The sequence below is a fragment of the Euprymna scolopes genome, chromosome 17, assembly GCF_053919585.1.
Source record: "Euprymna scolopes isolate OS-2025 chromosome 17, ASM5391958v1, whole genome shotgun sequence".
Lineage (NCBI taxonomy): Eukaryota > Metazoa > Mollusca > Cephalopoda > Sepiida > Sepiolidae > Euprymna > Euprymna scolopes.
In genome coordinates, this window is record NC_136498.1 from 94,493,038 (window position 1) to 94,515,733 (window position 22,696).

At 29.3% G+C, this 22,696-nt stretch overlaps 1 protein-coding gene across 2 annotated transcripts in view; it reads left to right on the forward strand.

The window, feature by feature from the left end:
* Positions 1-22,696, forward strand: part of LOC145296849 (uncharacterized) — a 156,770-nt gene that overhangs the window by 121,329 nt on the left and 12,745 nt on the right. For both annotated transcript variants that reach the window (XM_080142980.1, XM_080142979.1), the window contains exons 2-6: positions 7,049-7,167; positions 13,872-13,970; positions 14,951-15,015; positions 17,901-17,996; positions 21,339-21,599. In XM_080142980.1, coding sequence (XP_079999106.1) covers positions 7,049-7,167; positions 13,872-13,970; positions 14,951-15,015; positions 17,901-17,996; positions 21,339-21,599 — 640 coding nt within the window. The remainder of the gene's footprint in view (positions 1-7,048; positions 7,168-13,871; positions 13,971-14,950; positions 15,016-17,900; positions 17,997-21,338; positions 21,600-22,696) is intronic.

Below are 22,696 nucleotides of genomic sequence, written 5' to 3' on the forward strand. Positions count from 1 at the left end.
CTCTCCTCTGCCATCCGCAGTGGAGGAACAGGAAACGGATCTTTTGGAGCCCTCTTCCTCTTTTGGAGTCCGACCAGCGACGGAGCTTGACGCATGGTGCGTGGCTCTCACCAAACAATAGAAATTACGAGAATTTTCTGTGGATGGTACTTACTTATGTGATAGCAACACGAAAGAAGAATTACGGCTGAAATGAGGAACGAACAAAACAAGACAATATACCAAACGCGCGTATCGGCGAACAGTAAGCTACCTTTTTGCTATTTTCTCTCTCTCTCTCCTTTACCCTCATCCGTCCACGCTGAACATTGAACATGATGTAATGGACATTTTCTTTGCTTTATAAAATATGGACGATGCTTTCTACTCTACTCCATTAATTACATAAGAAGAGAACAGAATTCCCTTCCCAAAAGGTCCTTCATTTTTTTGCTGTTATTCTATATGTTTTTATTTTATTTTATTTTCTCAACCCCTATTCTTTAGCTAATGTTAATCCTTAAATAAAATTTATAAAATTTCATTTTGCGTTTATCTTGTTATTTCATGTGTCCTGCTGTCCTGTATATATTTTACCGATGTCCTGAGACAAGATATTCCATCCCCTCCCATTCACCTCTTTTCGTCATTTTTTGTCTTATTTTTTTTCTATTATTGCGCCCATTGGTCTCTCGCCGTTCCCAGCGTATTCCAATGCGTGACAATTATCATTGTTCTCCCACTTTGTTGGTTTATTCTTTAAACAGTTTTCTTTTCAATTTTTCCATCGATTTATTTTTGATAAAACAATATACTTACATATAAAAAGAAAATTGGCTAAATTTTTTTACTATACGAGATTTTCCAGTGTGTGTTAATACATGTTTATAGTAAAATTAAATTCTCATGTTTCCCCTCTGTCACTCTAAGGAAGAACGGTCGGTGGATGTGCATTGAATGATTTAAACGTATATGCCATTTAAACTTAAAATAGTGCACTTGACAATTCGCTTGGCGTTTGCAATAACCATTAACAAGATTCAGGGACAATTTTTACATTTGTGTGACTTACACGTGATTGCTTCTCACATGGACAAGTATATGTTGCGTGTTCTACAGTCGAAAAATAAGACAATCTCTACATCTGCACAGAAAAAGAGACACCTCAAAATATTGTGTATCTACAAATATTGACAACATAAATATAAGACATATTTTTGTCTTTTTTGTTTTTGTGTTACATTTTGATAAACAGAGCCACAGCAACGCGTGGCCCGGTACAGCTAGTATATATATATATTTTGCAAATTGGCCAAGAAATAAGGGATAAATTGCAAGTTGAACAAATTAAGCTACAAATTTGTCAATGTTGCACAATAACAGTAATAAGTAAAAAAAAAAATTATGTAGGAGAATATGTGAATGAAATAAAAATGAGCTACTTCATCTAAAAAATATTCTGCTTGTCCCGTCTTTAATTAGTCTGTAGGTTATGCTTTAAAAAAGACCAACTCCATGAAATTTGACTTTGAAAAGGCCAATATGAAAACCCTGGACAAGAATATAAAATGACCTCCCTTTGATGTAGTCTTGGTTTCGAATATCATTATTGTAATGGTGTGAGAAAGAAACTCATTAATTTCCATTTGCAATGATTCTTCACCGAAGAAAGAATTCAGTGAATTGTTATGTAAAAAGGAGAATATTCAAAAGAAACAGGGCAACATTGTCTGCAAAAAGATACTGAGGGTGAAGGAGTAAATTAAAAATTGTCTATTACAATGTTATTTTTATATTTGTATTGAACTATGTAGCACAATATTACTTTCTGAGTAGATCAGTTCTGTGTTTAAAATACAATGGACACTATTTTCATAGAAATGTTAAACTCATATTTGCTGTGTGTTATTGATTTTTCTGTCCAAAAAATAAGTTTTGCACTATCCAGAAAAATATCAGCTTTATCAAAATTTATTTATTATATTTCTCATCTCGTGAAATTTCCACGGGTCCTGCTAGTATTTCATAATCAAATAAAGCCTACAAAAATATTGTCATCTAGGTTTGGCCATCAGGCAACAGTAGTAAAGAGATTATTTTTTTAAAATGATTATTTAAGTTCTTCCAACCAATTTTTAGATATTTTGAGGAGAAGAGATAACCTATTATTCCCCCTTGCCACACACCTTGTGTAGTAGTGTTTTTTAAATTATTATTTAAGCTCCATCACTCAAAAAACATAATCAGTAGTGGTGGGACAATTAATTGGAATCGTTAATCGTAAAAATTTTGTATTTTAGAGGGAATCGGAATTGCATCGTTAAAAAATACCTTAGATTTACGATTCTTTCATCACAATTCTCTTATATTTTTAAGTTTGTTTGAAATGAGATTAATGCTGTCAAAAATTTATGATAAAAACGTCATAGAACTTTTCATAACATATTCAATATGATATACAAGAATTTTATTAACTACTTTAAACCTAATCTTTATTTATCTTAATGAGTTTTCTTATTCCGTCACATACATAGGCGCTGTCTGTTTCAAAACTTCGAGACCCATGATTAGTTATCTGTTTGCACTGTTGTGAAACTTGAGGGGCTGCGAGGTAACATTGTTTATTTATGTATAAAACAGTTTAACTACGCGTCAAGTCCATGAAAAAGTTGATGAATACTTAACCCTTAGAGAAAAAAGATTTTATAGTGCTCTCGTTGCGAGTAAATCATGTTAAAAATTAGTGGTTTTTCCAACTGGTGACTAAAAAAAAAGGGAGGGGAGCTTATCTTTGGGCAAGTTTGTTTTTTTGTTTTTTTACCGACATTCTTCCATTAGTAAATGAATGAAAAATCTCATTAGTGAATAAAAAATATCTGGCCCTCTTGCAGTTTAAGGAAACTAAAATATGAAGAAAAAAATGGGACATAAGTCGTGTTACACCAGTAATAAGAATGCCACTGATTGAATAGTGAAATTGGCGTCATTTTATAAATAAAATGAAATATTAAAATTGACAATATTAGAAAACAATATTCTTTTTTATCAAAGACTTTTTATTAAATACAGGATTTTTTTTTTTTTTTAAATGATTTTTAGCAGTTTAGATCTTTTTTATTGAATCACTTCCACGTAATTTTATAAATAAAATGACAAACAAATAAAGATGATTAGAAATGATATTAATGAAATGATATTGAAATATATATAAAAATAATTATTGTAAAAGAATTTTTAAAAAGTTAAAATCATATTTAAGTAACACAATTCGATTGCCTATTAAAAGTGAAACATTTTAGTTTATTTTAAAATTAAAGAAAAATAATTAGATCTCCAGTTATTACTATAAAATATTGATAGAATTTAAAAATTGAAATTATTGTAAAAGAATTTAATTACTAAGTATTTAATAATTAAAATATTAGTATAGAAAAAATAATAAAAATAATTATTGTAAAAGAATTTTTTAAAAGCCATTTAAGTAACACAATTCGATTGCTTATTTATAGTGAACCATTTTACTTTCTTTTAAGATTAAAAAAAATTAATTAGATCCTCAAAAAATCGAAAATGCAAAGAAGTCAACAACAAGTTGATGATCAGGTATTAACGCCGCAGGCAATGCATGACGTAAAATGAAATTTGTTTCTCAAAAAAAAGAAAAAATTACAACATGCTCCAGCATATTATAAACACCCCAACCTCCCCATGTTTAGACTTCTAACCTCGAAAGCCGTTCTTAACATGGGGAGGTTAGGTGGTATTTATTCTGAAAGCCGTTCTTAACATAGGGTGGTTGAGAGTGTTTATACTACACTGGGGCAGGTTGTAAAAAAATATGAAAAAAACCTAACTGTTTACTATTATCAGTTTAAATATCGTTTCATTAATATTTCTAATTATCTTTATTTGTTTGTAAAAAAAAATCTGTTTTCTAATATTGTCAATTTCAATACGGTTTCATTATTATTAGTTCTAATTATCTTTACTTGTTTGTTATTTTATTTATAAAATTACGCAGAAGTGATTCAATAAAAAGCATCTAAACTGCTAAAAATAATTTTTTAAAAAATGCCGCTATTTAATAAAAATTATTTAATTAAAAAAAATGTTTTCTAATATTGTCAATTTCAATATTTCATTTTATTTATAAAATGATGCCAATTTCACTATTCATTCAAGTGGCATTCTTATTACCGGTGTAACACGACTTATGTCCCATTTTTTTCTTCATATTTTAGTTTCCTTAAACTGCAAGAGGGGCAAATGTCTTGTCAACCTTTATATTTAAAAAAAAATAAAACAAGCAAAGTCAAATTATTTAAACAATAAAAGGTTTAATAGAACAATGCGGTAAGTAAATTTATTTTTTTTTTCTTTTAGAAATTTACATTTCCTTAAAATTTCCTGTGAATGAAGCAATTAAACATTTCTTTTGGAACTTCTTTGCACAGCAAAAACCAAAAAGAAATGTGAAAAATTTATTAAAACAGGAAAAAGTTTAACTTTAAAAAAAAAAAATCCTTTGAACCCTAATTTGGCAAACTTAACTAGTCACTCAGAGCCGTTCAACTAAAGGACTATAGGGGCTTGGTCAACATTCACCGATGCCTGGTATCACAGTCATGATGTGAGCATAGGTAAATGTTTCCCAAGCGCTAACAAAAAAATAAAAATAAAAAGATTGTCAGAAACAGCATTAAGGCGGAGGCGATTTTGAAAGTTCAATAAATGACTTTTATTTAACAATATAAATAAACAATTACCAAAAATGCGTATTTTATTTTACCAAAAATTTACTTTTTATATAAAGAAATAAAGAGGTAAATTAAGACATTAAATAAGAATAAACATTAAAGGACGATAAGTATATAATTATATAATAAAAATATATAATTATATAACAAAAATATGCAATTATATAATAAAAATAAATATAGAAATAAACTAATGGTAATTGTTACCTTATGCTACAACAGAACACCGACCACTCTAATTTTATTTTTTAGGGGTATTGGAGGTCACTGACAACAAATCTGATAATCAAACCCGCTGCAAATTTACTGTTTGCATGGTATGAACCCCTAGACCTTGGAACTATTTTGTGCCATTTCACCGCATTCAGTAGTGTTTAGAAAAACATGATAAGTTTGTGTGTCTTATCATATCGCATAGGAATTTTTAAGCGGTCATTTCAAATCAAGTTAAAAAAAATCTGGTTTATTTTTTTTTTCTTACATAGTTTTAATGCTTTTTGATTTAAAAATAGTTTTCATGAGCGGTTTACAAAAACCACCAAACATTTTTATGTTTTTTGTTCTTTGTTGGGGGTGGGGGTATTCAATTATAGGACTTTTGTAGTTTAACAGATGCTTCTGCAGTTTAAGTAACCATTTTTCTGTAAGTAACACACTGACATTTACCATTTCACAAAAATTCTGTTTACATTGGGGAGGAAGTGATTCAATAAAAAACATCTAAACTGCGGTGGTGGTTTACATTGGGGAGGGGGAGTGGTGGTGGTTTACATTGGGGAGGGGGACAGTGATGGTTCTATCCTCCTTAATGTAAAGAGAATTTTTGTGAAATGGTAAATGTCGGCACGTTACTTACGGAAAAACGGTTAATTAAACTGCAGAAGAACCTGTTAATGGAATACCCACCACCACCACCACCACCACCAAAAAAAAAAGAACAAAAAACATAAAAATGTGTTTGCTGCTTATGTTTTTGCCTGTGAAAACTTTTGTTTTTGATCAATTAAAAAAAGTATTAAAAACTATGTAAGACAAAAAAAAATGAACCACAGTTTTTTTTTTTTTTTTAAACTTTCTTATTAGAAAGATTTCTACGCGATGTAAGACACTTCACTACACCCGTTCGCACACGAACGTATCATGTAAGAAAAACACTAACAAAGGCAAAATGGCACAAAATAGTCCCAAGGTCTAGGGATTCATACCATGCAAATGGTAAATTTGGGGCAGGTTTTATTATCAGATTCGTTGTCAGCGATCTCAAATACCTTTATAAAAACAAATTAGAGTTGTTGGTGTTCTGTTATAGCGTAACATTTACCAAACCAATTTATGTAGATTTAAAAAATAACATTATTATTGTTAAAAATATTTTTTAAAAGTCAAGTAAATAGGAATAATTTGAGATGACTGAATATAAAAAGCTAAAAATTTAATCAAAGATTTAGCTATTTTTAAATTTCATTTAGAAATAAGAATATTCTAGAAAGTGGGATAAAAATCAGTTAGTGATTGAAGCTGCAAAAAAAAATGTTAGATTTTAAAGAGTTATCGAAGATAAAGAGAAAATAAAACAAAAAAATGAATATCAAAAGATAAAAATATGTTATTCCCCTTGAAATTTGATGTTATTGTATTTTTGTTGAATTAATCATGACTCACTTTTTCTTTATATTTTTTAATATATAAAATAACTTCTGAAATTGATTGTTATTAATTTCATGGTACATGTTTAATTCATAGTTAAAATATTTGTTTTGACTTCAATGAAAGAAATTTTACGAAAAAAATCAAGTCGTTTTCAAAATTCCTTTAATTGTATTTCCACTTTTTCACTTTACCAAATTTTTTCACTACACAAAACTTTCGATTATATGATGGTATATTTCAAAACAACAATTCCACGGAAATCGGTATCGGAATCGGAAAAAATTCAGGAATCGTCCCAACACTAATAATCGGTATTCAAATTTGGATATTATACTCTTACAAATTCATATGTGTCAGTTAATTATGTTCATATTTATGAAGTGACATTTACAATTAATTAATAATTCAAAAGAATTATCAAATAAAATGGTAACTTACATTCAACATTTTAATTGCTGGTAGACATGATATTTTAATCAAGGTGAAATATTCCAACAGTACAAACAAAACTTTTATTTTTTAAAGAATCTTGTAATCAACCAAAAGATTCTTGGACAACGTTGGATAGGGACAGCTAGTTAATAAATTTATGTTTTTTTTATTTATTTTAAATACTTAATTCTCAAATATTTAACATAAAAAACCTTTTTTTTCTTTTTCAGTTCGGCCTCATTGTGGTCCCTAACATCTTGTGTTCTTGGTGTTACGGACAAGAAAAACAAAAGCTTTTCAGATAACGAAAGCAGTTATGGTTCTGAATCTGAAAGTGAAACTTCAGCTGGTAAGTTTGTTTTATTTTTTTTATTTTTTTTTTTATTTTATGTGAAAACACTTGCCATATTTTATGTACAATGCACCCTAATATTTTGCTGCAGATGAAAGGAAACGTTAATTCTTACTTTTCTTGTAATTTCCAAAGAACTTGGCATTCTCATGTAAAATTTTATGTTTTTTCCAATTTTGCATTGAAATTGTATGTATTTAAGCTATAACCCATGATTTAGAGAACATTTCTTTCTTTTTTTTAAGAAATAGAACTATAGATAAACATAAAAACAATATATATATATATATATATATATATATATATATATATACACTAAAACTCTTGCTTGTTATCTTTTATATTTGTTTGTGCTTGTATACAATGGATGGTTCAATAAAGCGATGACAGAATCTGGTTAATTTCTATTATTGATTGGTGCTGATTTCGTTCTCTGTGGCAATGGTTTAACACACAGCATTTGAAGGTAGTTTTGGAGTTTGAACTTTAACGAAAATAGATTTACTTTTTACTCTAGTAATCTCCTCTGCATATCTTTGATTCTTTCAAGTTGCTTGATATATGTTCTAATTTCAGGTTTGAACTGGCAGAGGAATTAGTGGTCATGGACCCTAGTATTTTTGGTTTGCTGTAGAAAAATTTTTATTCATACAATCGTTTTTTGGACAAAAAATGCAAAATATTTCGAAAAGACTTCTTCAGTGAATTTTTCCCATCAAATTAGAAAAAAAATAAAACAACATGTTATGAGCAAAAATAATTGTACAGATAATTTTTGAAAACAAATTTGAAACATTTGTTAAATTACTAGCATAAACCATGGTACACGGGTCATGCTAATAATTGGCTGGTGGAAAGATGGCACAAATTAGAACAGATTCTATGAAAGCACCTCTTCTTGCGAATAAATTAAACTGATTATCTGGTGCATTATTGTATATAAGTGAGATAAGATACTGACTGTGGAGAAACGTTTCAGCTCACAGATATTATTTATTAAAAACTTGGAAGCTGAAAAAATGAATAGTTTGTTAGGTACCTATTAATCAGAGTATGTAATCTTAATAAAAATTAACAAAAGTTATCGACGGAATTGTTTTAACAGAATATTTGAAAACAGATGAAAATATGATTATCTGGCTGGAACAAACATAAGCATATAAGCAGGAAGTTATTCTTAACCATATAATCATTTTGTTGTTTCGATTTTTGTTGTGATAGTGAAATGCTGAAACATAGTTGCACATAAAGATTATGTCTACTGGTGGCTCTTTTTATGCCCACCCGTGGCTGTTGTGTAACGTGTGTCCACTGCCGGCCTTGAACACTAGTGATCACACTATCCATGTTCACTAGTAGTCATAGTCTTTAGCAGTTGTATTCACTTAAGTGCTGCCACGAACAACCTGCCAAAATGAAATTATTTGGCTGCCATTTTTAGATGGTGGGAGACTAAATCTCGATTAATTGCAATAAACAAACAAAACCAAGAGCAACCTATTTCTCTGGAGTTGCAGCGTGATGTGGTTTGCATTTTGCAACATTTTGAAATGGATAAGGGCAAGAATATGGTATGTCTTCAGTTATCCTTTCTGCACAACTCTCTACATGAATATTAAGAAAAAAATGTTAATATCTACAAAAGTAAAAATTTAGTTGCCTGTAATCAGATTTTTATTTTTTTTATATGTAAAAAAAATAATGAATGGTGGTGATTATATGAAGTGAAGGAAAATATGTAACATAAAATAGTATATGTATTAAATTAAAAGTTTAAGTATCTGAAATATTTTTTACAGTAAAGTTTATTTTTAATTACCAATAAAATCTGCGATATGTACAAAAATGACAATACAGGCAACCAAAGCAGAAATTATTGGTAATAGTACTTAGGCAGAATAAGGACCATGCTGTCATTTGAATTTTCCAGATAATTTATGTAAAATGCTGGAAAGTGCCAAATGAAAGTTTTGTCATTTTTTTGCGCGAATGTTAAAAATTGAGAAAATAATTTAATAAAAAAATGAAAGCAATATTCTTTTTGTTGTTATGACAAAACTACAATGAACGATTAAAGGGCAATCATTATGAAACTAAGAAAATTAAATTTTAAATAAAAAAAAAAACAAAAACGCTCATTAAAAATTAAGTTGCATAAATATTAATTTTGTTTTGATAACAAACAACTAATAACAAACAAATATTTTTTCACTGTTTTGTTAATGATTTTTTAAAACTGTTTTGTGACTTTTTCAAATCAAAATAAATATTTATAGTGCATCCTTTGAACCAGACATAACTCAGTGTTCGCTCGGCTTTTCCCAGAGTATGACATTAGCAGCCAGATTATGCCAAGCATTGCCAATGAAATTATAACAATGCTAAAGAAAATAGCAAAATGTTAAATGTAGAAACATAAAAAAAACCAGAAAAATCTATCGTAATTTTTAATTTTTATCAACTATGTAAAGAAAAGGTTGTAAGTGCTTTTTTTGTCAAATAATTTTTTCAAGAAAAGGTTGTAAGTGTTTTTTTTGTCAAATAATTTTTTCAAGAAAAGGTTGTAAGTGCTTTTTTTGTCAAATAATTTTTTCAAGAAAAGGTTGTAAGTGCTTTTTTTGTCAAATAATTTTTTCAAGAAAAGGTTGTAAGTGCTTTTTTTGTCAAATAATTTTTTTAAGAAAAGGTTGTAAGTGCTTTTTTTGTCAAATAATTTTTTTAAGAAAAGGTTGTAAGTGTTTTTTTTGTCAAATAATTTTTTTAAGAAAAGATTGTAAGTGCTTTTTTTGTCAAATAATTTTTTTAAGAAAAGGTTGTAAGTGCTTTTTTTGTCAAATAATTTTTTTAAGAAAAGGTTGTAAGTGCTTTTTTTGTCAAATAATTTTTTCAAGAAAAGGTTGTAAGTGCTTTTTTTGTCAAATAATTTTTTTAAGAAAAGGTTGTAAGTGCTTTTTTTGTCAAATAATTTTTTCAAGAAAAGGTCCAAAGGAACAAGATTTTGTTAAACAAGTTTGTTTTTTTTAACATGTGATCATTGAATTTTTTTTAAGAGGGAAAATTGGAAAGAAACTTTTGTTTGTTTTCAAGTTTTTTTATTTTTTTTATTTATTTTTATTTTTTTGCTTATGAAGGTGGAACAAACTTCCATTTTTTTTAAAAGTCCCACTTACTTTTTAAGGGTATTCGGGTTATAGTTGGAGTTAGGGTCATTTTTTTGTTTTTTTTTGTTTTCACATATTTTTTTAAAAATATTTTTTGGTAAAAAAGTTAAAACAAAAGTGGGTAGGTTAGTTTTTTTTTTTTTTTTTTTTTAAGATTCAGTGAAGAAGATCTCAGTCCGGATTGCTGCCCACTGTCAACACTTCACATTCGCACATCTCCACAGCTGTCGGTAATGCTTCTTTTTGCTAAACTGCACTTGTGGTCACATGTTGCACATTGTATTTTTTTTACCAGTAGTTTCCGCTATTGACAAAAGTCAATAACGGCATCCAATGTCTGTAGATGTTGTTTGGCCCAAGTCAAATTGACGTTTTGCTCTTCTCTTCCTGACTTGCATGCAAGAAATAGTGACTTATTTTGTTGTTGATTTTTTTCCTCTTCCAATATTTATCCAATTTCTTGTCTGCTGCTTGGGATGCGTACACTCGTCGAGTTGAAACTAAGCATGCAGAGTTGTAATTGGCTGATCGCCATGTTATGTCAGACATTAGTTAAACCCAAGCTGTTGACATTATGTTCCAGGAAAAGCTGAACGAACGCTGAGCTACGCCTGGTTCAACGGATGCACTAGTACCCTTTTTTGTTCTAATAAGCCAATGATAGAAAATGTTTTTTTTAAAAGACAATGATTTCAAGACTGCAATTTCATTGGCTTAGCATTTCAGCATTTTATGTAAACTGCCCAGAAAATTCTGACAATAACATAATCCATATTCCACATAAGTACCAATTTTTTATATTTATTTTGAACTGCCTTATAAGTATCATAAATAAATAGTGATGTAACAAAGTAACCCGACGATGGCCGAAATCAGAAATGTTTTAATAGTTTAAGAATGAACTGAAAAGAAGTCAGCGTCTATGCTCCTTCACTATAACATGAAAGTTGTAATTGTTGTGGAATTTTTTATTCTAAGATGATTGATTAAAATTCCAGACAATAAAAATGTAATCGTCATTTTCAGAAAACAACAAAAAACGTTACTAGAAACTTACTTGAATAAAATTTTGTGTTTTAATTTATTTACAAAGAATAAAGTAAATTTCTTCATGTTAGAACGAAATAAGAAATGGTGCTTTCAATAGATTCATAGTCAAGATTGTATAACATAATATTTTTGCACGCTTTATGACATTTATTGGATATTTAGGTTTGATTATGACTAATGAAATCAAAATTTTATTTCAATTTATGACTGCAATGTGACCGCCATTTTATGTCAACCATGACAGTAATGTAACCATCAATTTATTCCAATTATGACTGTAATGCGCCCACCAATTCTTTTGAATGGTGGTGATTGTATAAGGTGAAGCAAAATATGCAATCATAATATGCACTAAAGTAAAAATTTAGGTGACTCATATAAGACTTGTTTATGTTAAAGTTTTTTAAAGTATCAATAATAAATAATGGTGACTGTATAAAATATAGAAAAATCTGCAATATGTACAAAACTAAAAGTAGAGTTGATCTATTTATATATTTATTTTAAATTGCCTTATAATTATCATGAATAAATATTGATGTACCAAAGTTAAAATTTATGTAACCGAAATAAGGAATGTTTTATTAAATTAAGAATGGAGTAAAAGGAAGCCATTGTCTATGTCCTCTCACCATAACTTAATGACTGTAATTGTTGGCATTAAAATGTATGTTAAGATGATTTATTAAAATCCTGAAGATTGTCAAATATAATGGGTATTTATTAGAATAAGCAACAAACCAAAACCCGTGAAAAAAACAACAACAAATAAATGTTATCAAAGCCAAGCTAATTTATTCTTCTACCTATTCAAATAAGTTTGTGCTTCAAATGTCTAATTTTTTCATAAAATTAATCTAAAGCCTACGACTTCAGAATGAAATAAAAAATGGTGACATCAAAAGATTCATAGCTGAATCTCAAAAGTTGCTCGGTAAATAAAGTACTTGTTGAAAAATATAATTTCATATGATGTATGGCATTTATTTATCGAAGTTTGACTGATTGTAATCAGATCTTAATATTTTTTTTCTTTATAACTCGACATAACTTTTATTTTTAAGTAAGGGAATGCTTTAAAATAGGGGAAAATGTATCCAAGGAGATAAAAGTTGTTTGTGTCAGTGCTGGCATCTAAAGTTGTTTAGATTTAAAATACTGATGTTATAAAAGTCTTGAAAGAAGAAAGAAATAATGTATTTGCGATTATTTGATATTGTTAGAAGTAGAAGATATCGACTGAAGTTTATCGCTTGGCTCTGAAATATAATCAATGTACCCAGTATTTAATATTTATATGTGAACTAAAAGACACAGAAAGTAAAAGCATTTATGCATTTAAGATGTGGCCGATGATGAAGGGAATTTAGCAGTAATGGTGACGAAGCAAATTAGGCGTCGAAGAACTCAAAGCAGCATACAGCATTTGTTTTTTGTTTTTTTTTAGAATGTATTTAGGAATAGTAGATTTATTCACTATCATTATAGGAAGCAAATAAAGAGGTTGAATAGACAGATAGATAGTTTGATGGTTGTTTAGTGTTAGTTTGAGTAAAATCTTCAAAAAATGTTCAGTATGTAAATACTAAATGATATATATGTGAAATGTATTAGAATTTTATATAAGCGAATGTGTTAATTAGACAAAGCATTGACTGACATCATGCTGTTTTGTTGTCGAACAGTGTGGGTAAACATTAAAAAAAGATATTCCCATAATTTGGTATAAATCTGGGGCAGCCAATAAAATTGCACAGAATAATAATAGTTTAAGGGAGTAGTTAGTATTTACACATGATAGACGTAATGGGTAAACGTTAAAAGTATGGAAGGAAAAGATAAATTCTAATGGTGTGATCCTGAAGCTAATGTAGCAAAGTTCCCCGTCTCACCTGGGAGTGAGAATAGATACACAGGGATAAATCACCTCCTACCTTTTCAAAATATGACTTTTTAGAATTATTTTGGCTGAATATAATTTAGGATATTAGGAAAATAAATGAAATCAAATAATAATTGCTTGAAAAACATTCATCAGGTATTGGCAGCTAGTGTGACCATATCAGATTTATGCGTGGCATCTCTGTTTGTAACTCTATAATGTCTTTTTGTAGAGTGGAATAATCATCTCTATTTTATCAATATAGAGAAGAGATATATTTTGAGCTCTATTAATTTATATACTATTGAGCTATTAACCCAATTTTTGTCTAAATTTAAATAATCTATATGTGCATGTATAACATTGCTTTATCAAATAAAAATGTTAATTTATCTACAGAGCACTGACTCAAATTCTGTCCAAATTTCATTTTTCTTTTTGCAAATGTTAACTATTTCATTTGATAATGGTATCACCTTTGCAAACACAAGTGTCGCATTCAAAGTATTGTTATGCACAACATATTGTTGGAAATTGTTTTCATTATTTATTTAGTTATACGTGGATGCATGTATTTTACTTCTTTCTCTTTTTTTTTTGTTTTGAAGATGACATTGTGTTTGAAACATTAAAAGGAAAAAAACCTGTAAAAAGAATGAAGAAAGATTCCCAGCCTGAAGTCAGATATGCTGAAAAAATTGAATACAGTAAGTTATATCATTTTGTTTTATCTTTCTAATTGGAAATTATTGAAATTATCCACACCAAAAATGAAATTGATTGTATCAGTTACTGCAGCCCCCCCCCTTTTTGTTCAGCTCTCCTGTTGGTAAGGTTATCATATCTACCACTAAAATTATTTGATAAACAGATATTTGAGGAAATGGGTAATAATTAAAGAAAGCTGGTGAATAATTGTGCTTTGTAAAAAGAGTTTTTAAAAACTGCCGGTGAAGATTGACATGATATTTGGAAGTCACTGAGATTGAATCCACTTCTTGCAGCATATAAGGAGAGAATTTTGTTAAAGAGTGGATTCGAGAAAGAAATAAAGACTTAACCAAGAATAGATTAGTTTGGAAATCAATTCCTAAAAGCTGTCCAACATATGCCAGCATGTAAAACGAATGTTAAAATAGATAATCGAGCAAATAAGCTTTCCACAGCAATAATATTTTGAGTGGAAGTGTTTTTAAAATTTACTCTGACAAAATTTTTGTCTGCAAAAATTTCTAATTCCTGACCTTCACCATAGAAATGTTTGAAAATCAGCTGAAAAATCTCTGAACTCCTTTCTCGATTCTTGTATAAATGGTTGACTGACTTCTAACTTAAAGTGAATAGAAAGTGCACCTTACTTTTGACAGTTTCATAACTCTTGCTTCCCTTATTTTCTTTTTTAGTCCTTATATTCCATGAGATGTTTCTGACAAAGGAGAAGAATTGCTGTTTTGCTATCTATATAACACTTATCAATCAGCTAGGGTTTGACTTTGAAGTGGTATTTTTTCTTTAGCTTCTTACATCAAATGGCTTCATGCTTTGTCTGGAGCGATTTCCATAAAAAAAGGTTTGCTTGTCAGTTAGGCAAACTTTGTTTTCTAAAAGCAAATTTGAATACTTTAAAAAATATTCACTATAAATTTAGTTTATGTTGAAAGTTTATTCTTTATTTTATCTGTTGCAGGTATCATCTCTATGGATGACTTTCTTTACAAACAAAATGAGTTCCGACTCTGGCTCCGTGAAAAGGTAAATAATAAAGTGTTAATAATTTTATAAGCATTTTTGTTCATGTATTTTACTGAATAATTACCTAAAAAGATATTTTAAATTGAACAAATACTATGCTTTGAATTATTTATTTGCTAAAACAATAGTGATACAATTTTAACAAACTTGGCACAAAATCCTCAAAATGTGGGGAGAGGATCAATGGTCATCTTTTGTCTATCCTACTCTTAACTAGCATTCTGATCCATTCGTCTGCTATATTTACATATTTTGAAGCAAGGGATTGGTTCATCAATGAAATTCAAGAAACCTGTTGCTATGCCATTAAAGGGTCTCAGAAATAATTTAAAAAAACATGGCAAGAAATGGATCCAGTGAGACCAGAATGATATGCAAGGATAAAGAAAGCATTAATATACGGATAAATGTTTCTGAATTTTTGAAGTAGGGATTATTTGACCTACTCTTCTCATCTTAAGTGTCATTCTCACGTTTTGACTGATGTAATCTCCCATCCTCTCCAGGTGTATCTTCTTGAACTCAGAGAATTTTTCTATTGAACTCGGAAATCTGGATGAAATTTCAAATATAGATCCCTTTATTTAATCCATGGGGTAGCATGCTTTCGTTCCATCAGCCATAACTATCTAGAAGTCTTAAGTAATTGTAAGTAGTGATCTATAGTGATACGTAGCAAGAAAAAAAACAAGAATAGTTTTAAGGTTCCCAGGATTCGTACTAGAATTGTCCACAAGGACCTGTGGTATAACGGATAAAGAACTAGATAAAATTTAGTTGTGACACTCTTTTGAAGGTTTAATCCTTAGTGCGGGTGATACCATTAACATAATTGCAAATTATTTAAAACTTCGACGCAGTCATGGCTGATGGAATGTGGATTAAATAAAGGGTTCTGTTTGAAATTCTGTACAGATTCTGGAGTTCAGCTAGATACACCTGAAGAAGGTTGGAAGTTATATCATCCAAAATGCTGTGAAAATGGCACCTAAGATGAGAACCATAGTCTGAATAATCTAAATAATATTAATAAATGGTCTAAAATCATTTTTTTTCATCAATTTACTGAATAAGTATTAAAATAGATGTTTTAGTTCATCTTCAGAATTTCCACTACATTAAAAAACAAAATAAAGAAAAATCTCTATGATGAAACAAAAATATCATATTTCTAAAAATCACATAATTTGTAGTTTTATTTTTAAATTTAAAAAAAAAAATCAGATTTCATGAGGATCCAAAATATGACTCTCTTGCTTGCCATTTATAAAAAAAAAATAATCAAGGAAGATAACCCCACAATAATTCATACTTACTATCTTGTAATGTCTACGAATTCTCATTAATCACTTAAAATGATTTTCTTTATAAAAAATAAAACTATTTAATAAATTTGTATAATTTTTTAATATGATATTTTCGTTTTGTCATAGGTGCATACATCATACAGATTTTTCTTTCAATATAGAGGGAATTTTAGACAAGAACTGATATTTTAATTTGAAATGATTATAAAGAAAATGCATACATCAAAACTACATAGCCTTGAGCCCCTGGAGGGGCATAGGCCATCCACAACTTTGTAGATGCTTTTGTAGCGAGGAGTTTTATTTTAGGGTGAGGGTGCTGGCCCCACGCCCAACTTTCCCATAAGGTATATATAGTGCCTAGCCTTCCCAAATGGTCACCAATCTGGTAATGCCAGGCTCAACATTGCTTAACTTTGGTGATCTGGCAAGAACCGGTGTGTCAACACGATTGTGCCGTACAGCAAATATATGAAAGTAGTGCAAAATTGTTTTGGTTGGGAAAATAATTTTAAGAGTCCTAGGAAAGGTATACTTTTAGTAGTTAGTAAAACAGAAACTGAAAATAATGGCAGTATGTTACATAATATGCACACATTCTTAGAAAATAGCTTTTTATTATATTTCTTGCTATAATCAGCGTCTTCATAAAACATCTTTGATCAATACATGTTTAAGGAAGACAAAATAAATGTACAAAAGAGGTTATTCATACAAAATAAAAGAGAAAACCTAAATTGATTATCAAAAAAATATTAATCATCCAATTGTAAAATCTGAGGGTTCATTTTTAGTAAATTGTCTCCCTTGAGAAGATCTTCTAACCCAGATTCATCAGAAGAGTAATCTTATGTTATACATCATTTAGCAGTATTATGCATTTCAAATGTTCATCTATGATTTTCTAAATGCAGAAACGTATTAGGTATGATTGATAGGGTTTGCACACTGGTTCACATGCCACCTATTACAAGGATATGTATTTTAATCTTGTAAAATGGAAAAAGATTTGAAAAGAGATGAGTTGCAATTTAAATATGAATGAGGTAAGATCCTGCTGTATAGGAATTTGAGATCCCCTGAAGATGACCAGAATTAGCTCAGTTAGATTAAATCAAGGTGCATTTGCCATTAGCTTCTCCCTCTTATAGTGCAGAAAAGAATTTCTAACCTAATAGCTCCTGCACTGTCTACCAAGATCTAGCCTCTGTCATATTACTGTAGTGTTGGAGAGGCCATGGTTAAAATAAAATTAGAGAGAGAGTAGGTATCTTGGAAGAATACTATTATTAAATTTTATTTTTTTAACAATGAGAGCATAACACCTCAATCAATGATGTAGGTGACTATTTTACCAGGCTATTGTCCAATCAAACCAAAAACTATTCTTCCATTTAATCTTTTTTATTAAAACAGCTTCTTTACTGTCATTGTATAATAAAACTTTTTGTCCTCTCCCCTCCCACTCTACTTCTGACAATCCTGTTCTGAAACTTATTGAAACATGTCTTCATAATCGTGTGAATATAATAAGTTACTTTCATCTTTTAACAATGACTTTTTTCCCCCTTTGACCAGCGCAAACCAGAATTATGCAGTCGATTGTCAGCTTCTAAACAGAACAAATACTTCAAAGAATTTGTAAAAGTATGGAACAAAAGAAAGCTTCCACCTGTAAGTAAACCGTTATGTAATATTTCTCATGTTTAGAAGAAGTTTTTCACTAAATATCACTATTGTTTAACAGCATGAAGTACCCTGTGTTTTTAAGTTAGAAAAGGTTAGTAACAAGAACTTAGAAACGAGATAGGAAAGATGTCAGGGAAGGAGCATTTAAAAATAAACTCCAAGTGGCGCCAGAGTTACACAATTAACTGGTACAAGTATGTTAGGTATCAACGTAAAAAAATAATAGTTGAAATAAAGAAAGAGTTATCATCCTTGAGAGGAGCATGCCTGCCATGGCAATTTCAGGGGTAAACAAAAATCCATTTCATGATACACACTTTAATCATCACCCATCCAGTGGCTTCTACCTTTACCATTTAATTTGTAAGTTGTGAAATAAATCTGTTACAGGTTATACTATGCACTTTGCTAGTTTTTAAGTTGATATTAAACTGATAACTCATATCATTAGATGTAACAAAGTATGATAACCATGTTAAAGATATATTATTAGGTGTTCTATTCTTATGAAAATAAGTTTAACTAATAAAAAAACTAGTAGTGTTTTTCAGTTCTGAGGAGGAAATAGAAAGATGACTAGTGAATCTATTTGTCTATGGAGTAATGCTGGATTATTTCTTTTAATCAAATAGATAAACCACCTGGCCTTCACTTCACTCCAGGAATATCTCATCTAATTACAATTTCTCTAATGTATAAATAAGTTAGAATGATTATTAAAAATCATTACTTATACACAAAACTTACATCATTTGAGATGTGAATATCAGATATATACATATCCAAGATAAACAAAATTAAATGGGTTTCATGTCAAACAATATATTTTTTATCAACTCTTAAAGAAATACATAGGGGGTATAAATTTTATAAAATATTTAACCCAAATATTCAATGTGTTTATCAATCTTGTATAACAGTCTACAGCTCTTCATTCACTGCATCAGTTCCTCTTGATTTGTCAAAAGAAGAGATATATACTGATTTTTTCACATAGTGCTATAAAAAAGTCACAAACAGTTAATTCAGGTGAACATGGTGGTCATTTCAATAGCAAAGTGTTTTCATCACTGGAATGCCTAATAATTAAAGATCAAATGCAATTAGTTTTACACATTTTGAACATTGGTGCAATTGATAGAGACGTTGAATCTCTACGGTTCCAGATGGACATTGTCTGAAGATAGCAGTTTCAATCCTACCCAAAAGCCGGCCAGAGATTTACTTGGCCAAAAACGTGGTGAGACAACAACAACTATGGATGGCAGTGATTGCTGGGAATGCAGTTAGGAGATTTGAAGTTCCTATCTGTCGCGGTTACCACCTGACGAAGGCCAGAGGAATAGTTGGCCGAAACGTGAAAAACAACAACCAATAAAGATGAAAACAGCAACTAATAAAGATGAGAATAATAGTCCGAAATAAAAATAAATTAATATATATAATGCTCATCTCAAAAATGAATTCTAATTAAGGAATAATACATATAAATCTTGCATGTTTGAATTATATTGAGTTATCTCCTATGGCAGACAAGACAGACGTTCTTCAGTTACTCATAAATTTTTTTTTCTCTTACTTAAAAACTACTTGCTCAATTATTTTTGGAATATATTTTCATTTTGTTATGGCTATGTACATCATACAAATATTTTCAAAATGTTTGGTCTTTGGTGAATTCTAGACCAAAAGAAAACATCAAAATAACACTAATCTTTCTCTGCTCATCCCAGGATTACTTTTAGACAAATTTTATGAGTAATCAAAGAATAGCTTTCTTATTTGCCATTTTGAAAATAATCTTGAAAAAAAGTCCAACATAAATCAAACTTGTGAGATTTATGTTGTAATCTTTATGAATGTCCATTAATCGCTTAAAAATGATTTTCTTATTTAAAAATACTTGATCATTTTACATAGTTTTTGGAACATGATATTTTGATTCATCATGAGTATGTACATCATACAGATTTTTTTTCTTTTTTGTTTAGTTTGAATATGGACCACTTTTGTTTTCTTACTTAAAACAACTTATTTTGTTTAAACTAAAAATTATCCTGTGTTCACCATTTATCTTTTAAATGTGACTTTCAATTAGTTTTCATTTTTTAAACTGATGTTTTAAAAATTTATTATCATAATTGAATTTTTTTTCAATATTATGTTTTTTGAATTTTACATCAATAAAGTTTTTTTTATTGTATGATATTTTTGCCTTTTTTATCATGTGACCTAAATGGTTCGCTGATTATTCTAGTAAGCAATAAAATATGTATTTAAACTAATAGATGCTTCTTCAGAATAAGAACAAAAATCAAAAGTCACAAAATTGAATTTCAATTAAATGTTATATAGTTAATACTAATTACAACATAATAATTAAGTTAATTATTATGTTGCAATTAGTAATATATTACTGCATTATTGCATAAAATATGTTCAAGATTCATTGATTAGCCATTACTATTAACAAAACAGACTGCTATCATGTAAAACTTGCAATTTTTTTTAAAACTATTTTCATTAATAATTAATTTTTTACTTTAGGGTTTTTTGTAATTTTTGGATATTTTAATAATTTCGACATAACAATTAAGTAAATACCATTGGTTTTAAATGAAATTCAATGTTTCGATTTTTGTTCTTATTCCAAACAAGCAGCAACTACTGTTTTCATCTTGGATGTTATTCTTACATTTCAGACAATGTAATCTTTGTCCTTCAGGTGCATCTTGTCGAATTCTGAGATTTTTACAGAATTTGAACCAAGGTTACATTGTTTAGAAAAACATCCAAGATGAGGACAATAGTGTGAATAAGACAAGTGATATCAATTATAAATAAGACAAGTGATATAAATTATAAATAAGACAAGTGATATAAATTATAAATAAGACAAGTGATATAAATTATAAATAAGACAAGTGATATAAATTATAAATAAGACAAGTGATATAAATTATAAATCCTCATCTCAAAAATTCAGAAAAAATAATGCACTTGTGTCAATGTAAGAGATTAAATTGTCTAATAATTCTAAAATAAAATATGAATGAATTTGTTAATATTGTGAAAGATTTTTTTTTTTAACTGTTTTGATAATTTCTGGGACTAACTTCATTCAGTGCTTGTATAGACAAGGTCTTTCTTTTACTTAAAATTGGTTCTTTTGTCTGATTAAGTTTCCTGAATTGTTTCTTGCAAAATATGCATATTTTTGCTAAATCAATGCTACTTATACCCCCCCACCAGATTAATGACTCTATTGACATAAGTGCCAAAAATAGTTATATTAAAATAAATGTGAATTATGCTGATTATTTCCAGAAATATTACAAGCAATCCCTTCTCACTCGAAGAGACACTCTCAGTGCCCCTGTGACTCATAATCAAAGATTCAGTTTTGCTGAGCATACAGACAACTCTCCACTCCCGGGCTTTCAACCCAGCCCTCAGGTGGCCTTCAGTGCTGATAGCCCACAGCGCAAAACTCCATTCTCCACCTTTGGCAAGCAGGTAACACAGCGAACAGCAATTCAAACGCTACAATCATTGACGAGTCCAGCCAAAAAAATCTCGTCTTTATTTGTAAGTAGTTTTTTTTATTCATTTTGGATTTTCCATCAATTAGCTGATGTTACCAGGTCAGGCTGTCTGAAAATTGATGTCATGTTTTTTTTCTTTTCCTTTTGCAAAACTCGGTCATGTTGTGTAAAGCCAAAACAACAATTTCTCTCTATAAAACAACTAAACTAAACACCATGAATAGATATGTGAAGATAACTTGAAGCATAACTTTTTCCAAAATTATTGGATTCAGTATTAAATAACCCGAAAAAGATTGATATGCCATAAAATGTAATCAAACCAAATCAATAGGTGTATTAGATAATAAAAATTAGAAGAAAATTAATACAGCATTTTTTTTTCTAGTGAATAAAATAATTCAATATAGAAATATATTTTTTTAGTAAAATTCAAACATTCATTTGATATTTGTACATTATTTACTTTTTTTATTGAAATCTCCATTTCAGATATTTCTATGGACAGTATTCACTCTTAAGCTAATTAACTGATCATTATTGATTTTGGAACACAGCTGGTAAATTTAAGAGGTTGTGATATTTAGTTTTATGCAAAAAGGAGTCAAAGTTCTTTGTGAAAATTCAGATACCTCCAATTTGTGTGAAATTTTAATTTCTTAAGATCCCTTAAATTTTAAACATTTTCTAGAATCAAAATCATGTAATGGATTTTGGTCAAAATTGGAATAAATATTCTAGACACAAGGTTTAGTATCATTATATCTGGATTTTAATTTTTATAAGAGGACATAAGTGGCACACAATGTTCTATTTGAGGAATTAATTTTACCTATCCTAGGATGGGTATTCTTTTAGGTAATTATATGACACTATTCGTGTCATGAATGCATGCAGCGAGGTGCATGTTGCGGTGAGAGGGGGTGTTTGACCAGCGGGATAGAGGAAGAGAGGGCAGAAGAGGGGGTGTTGATGTCTGATTGGGACAAAACAGAAATGTCTATGGGATTTTGTCAGAAAGAGAAAAAACAAATAATAATTGTTTTTATCTCATTGTCGTTATATATATGTTAACATGAAAGGTTGTTTTTAAAACCTCTGTTGAGAGGTATGAAGAGATCCAGAAATCCTTAGCTGATT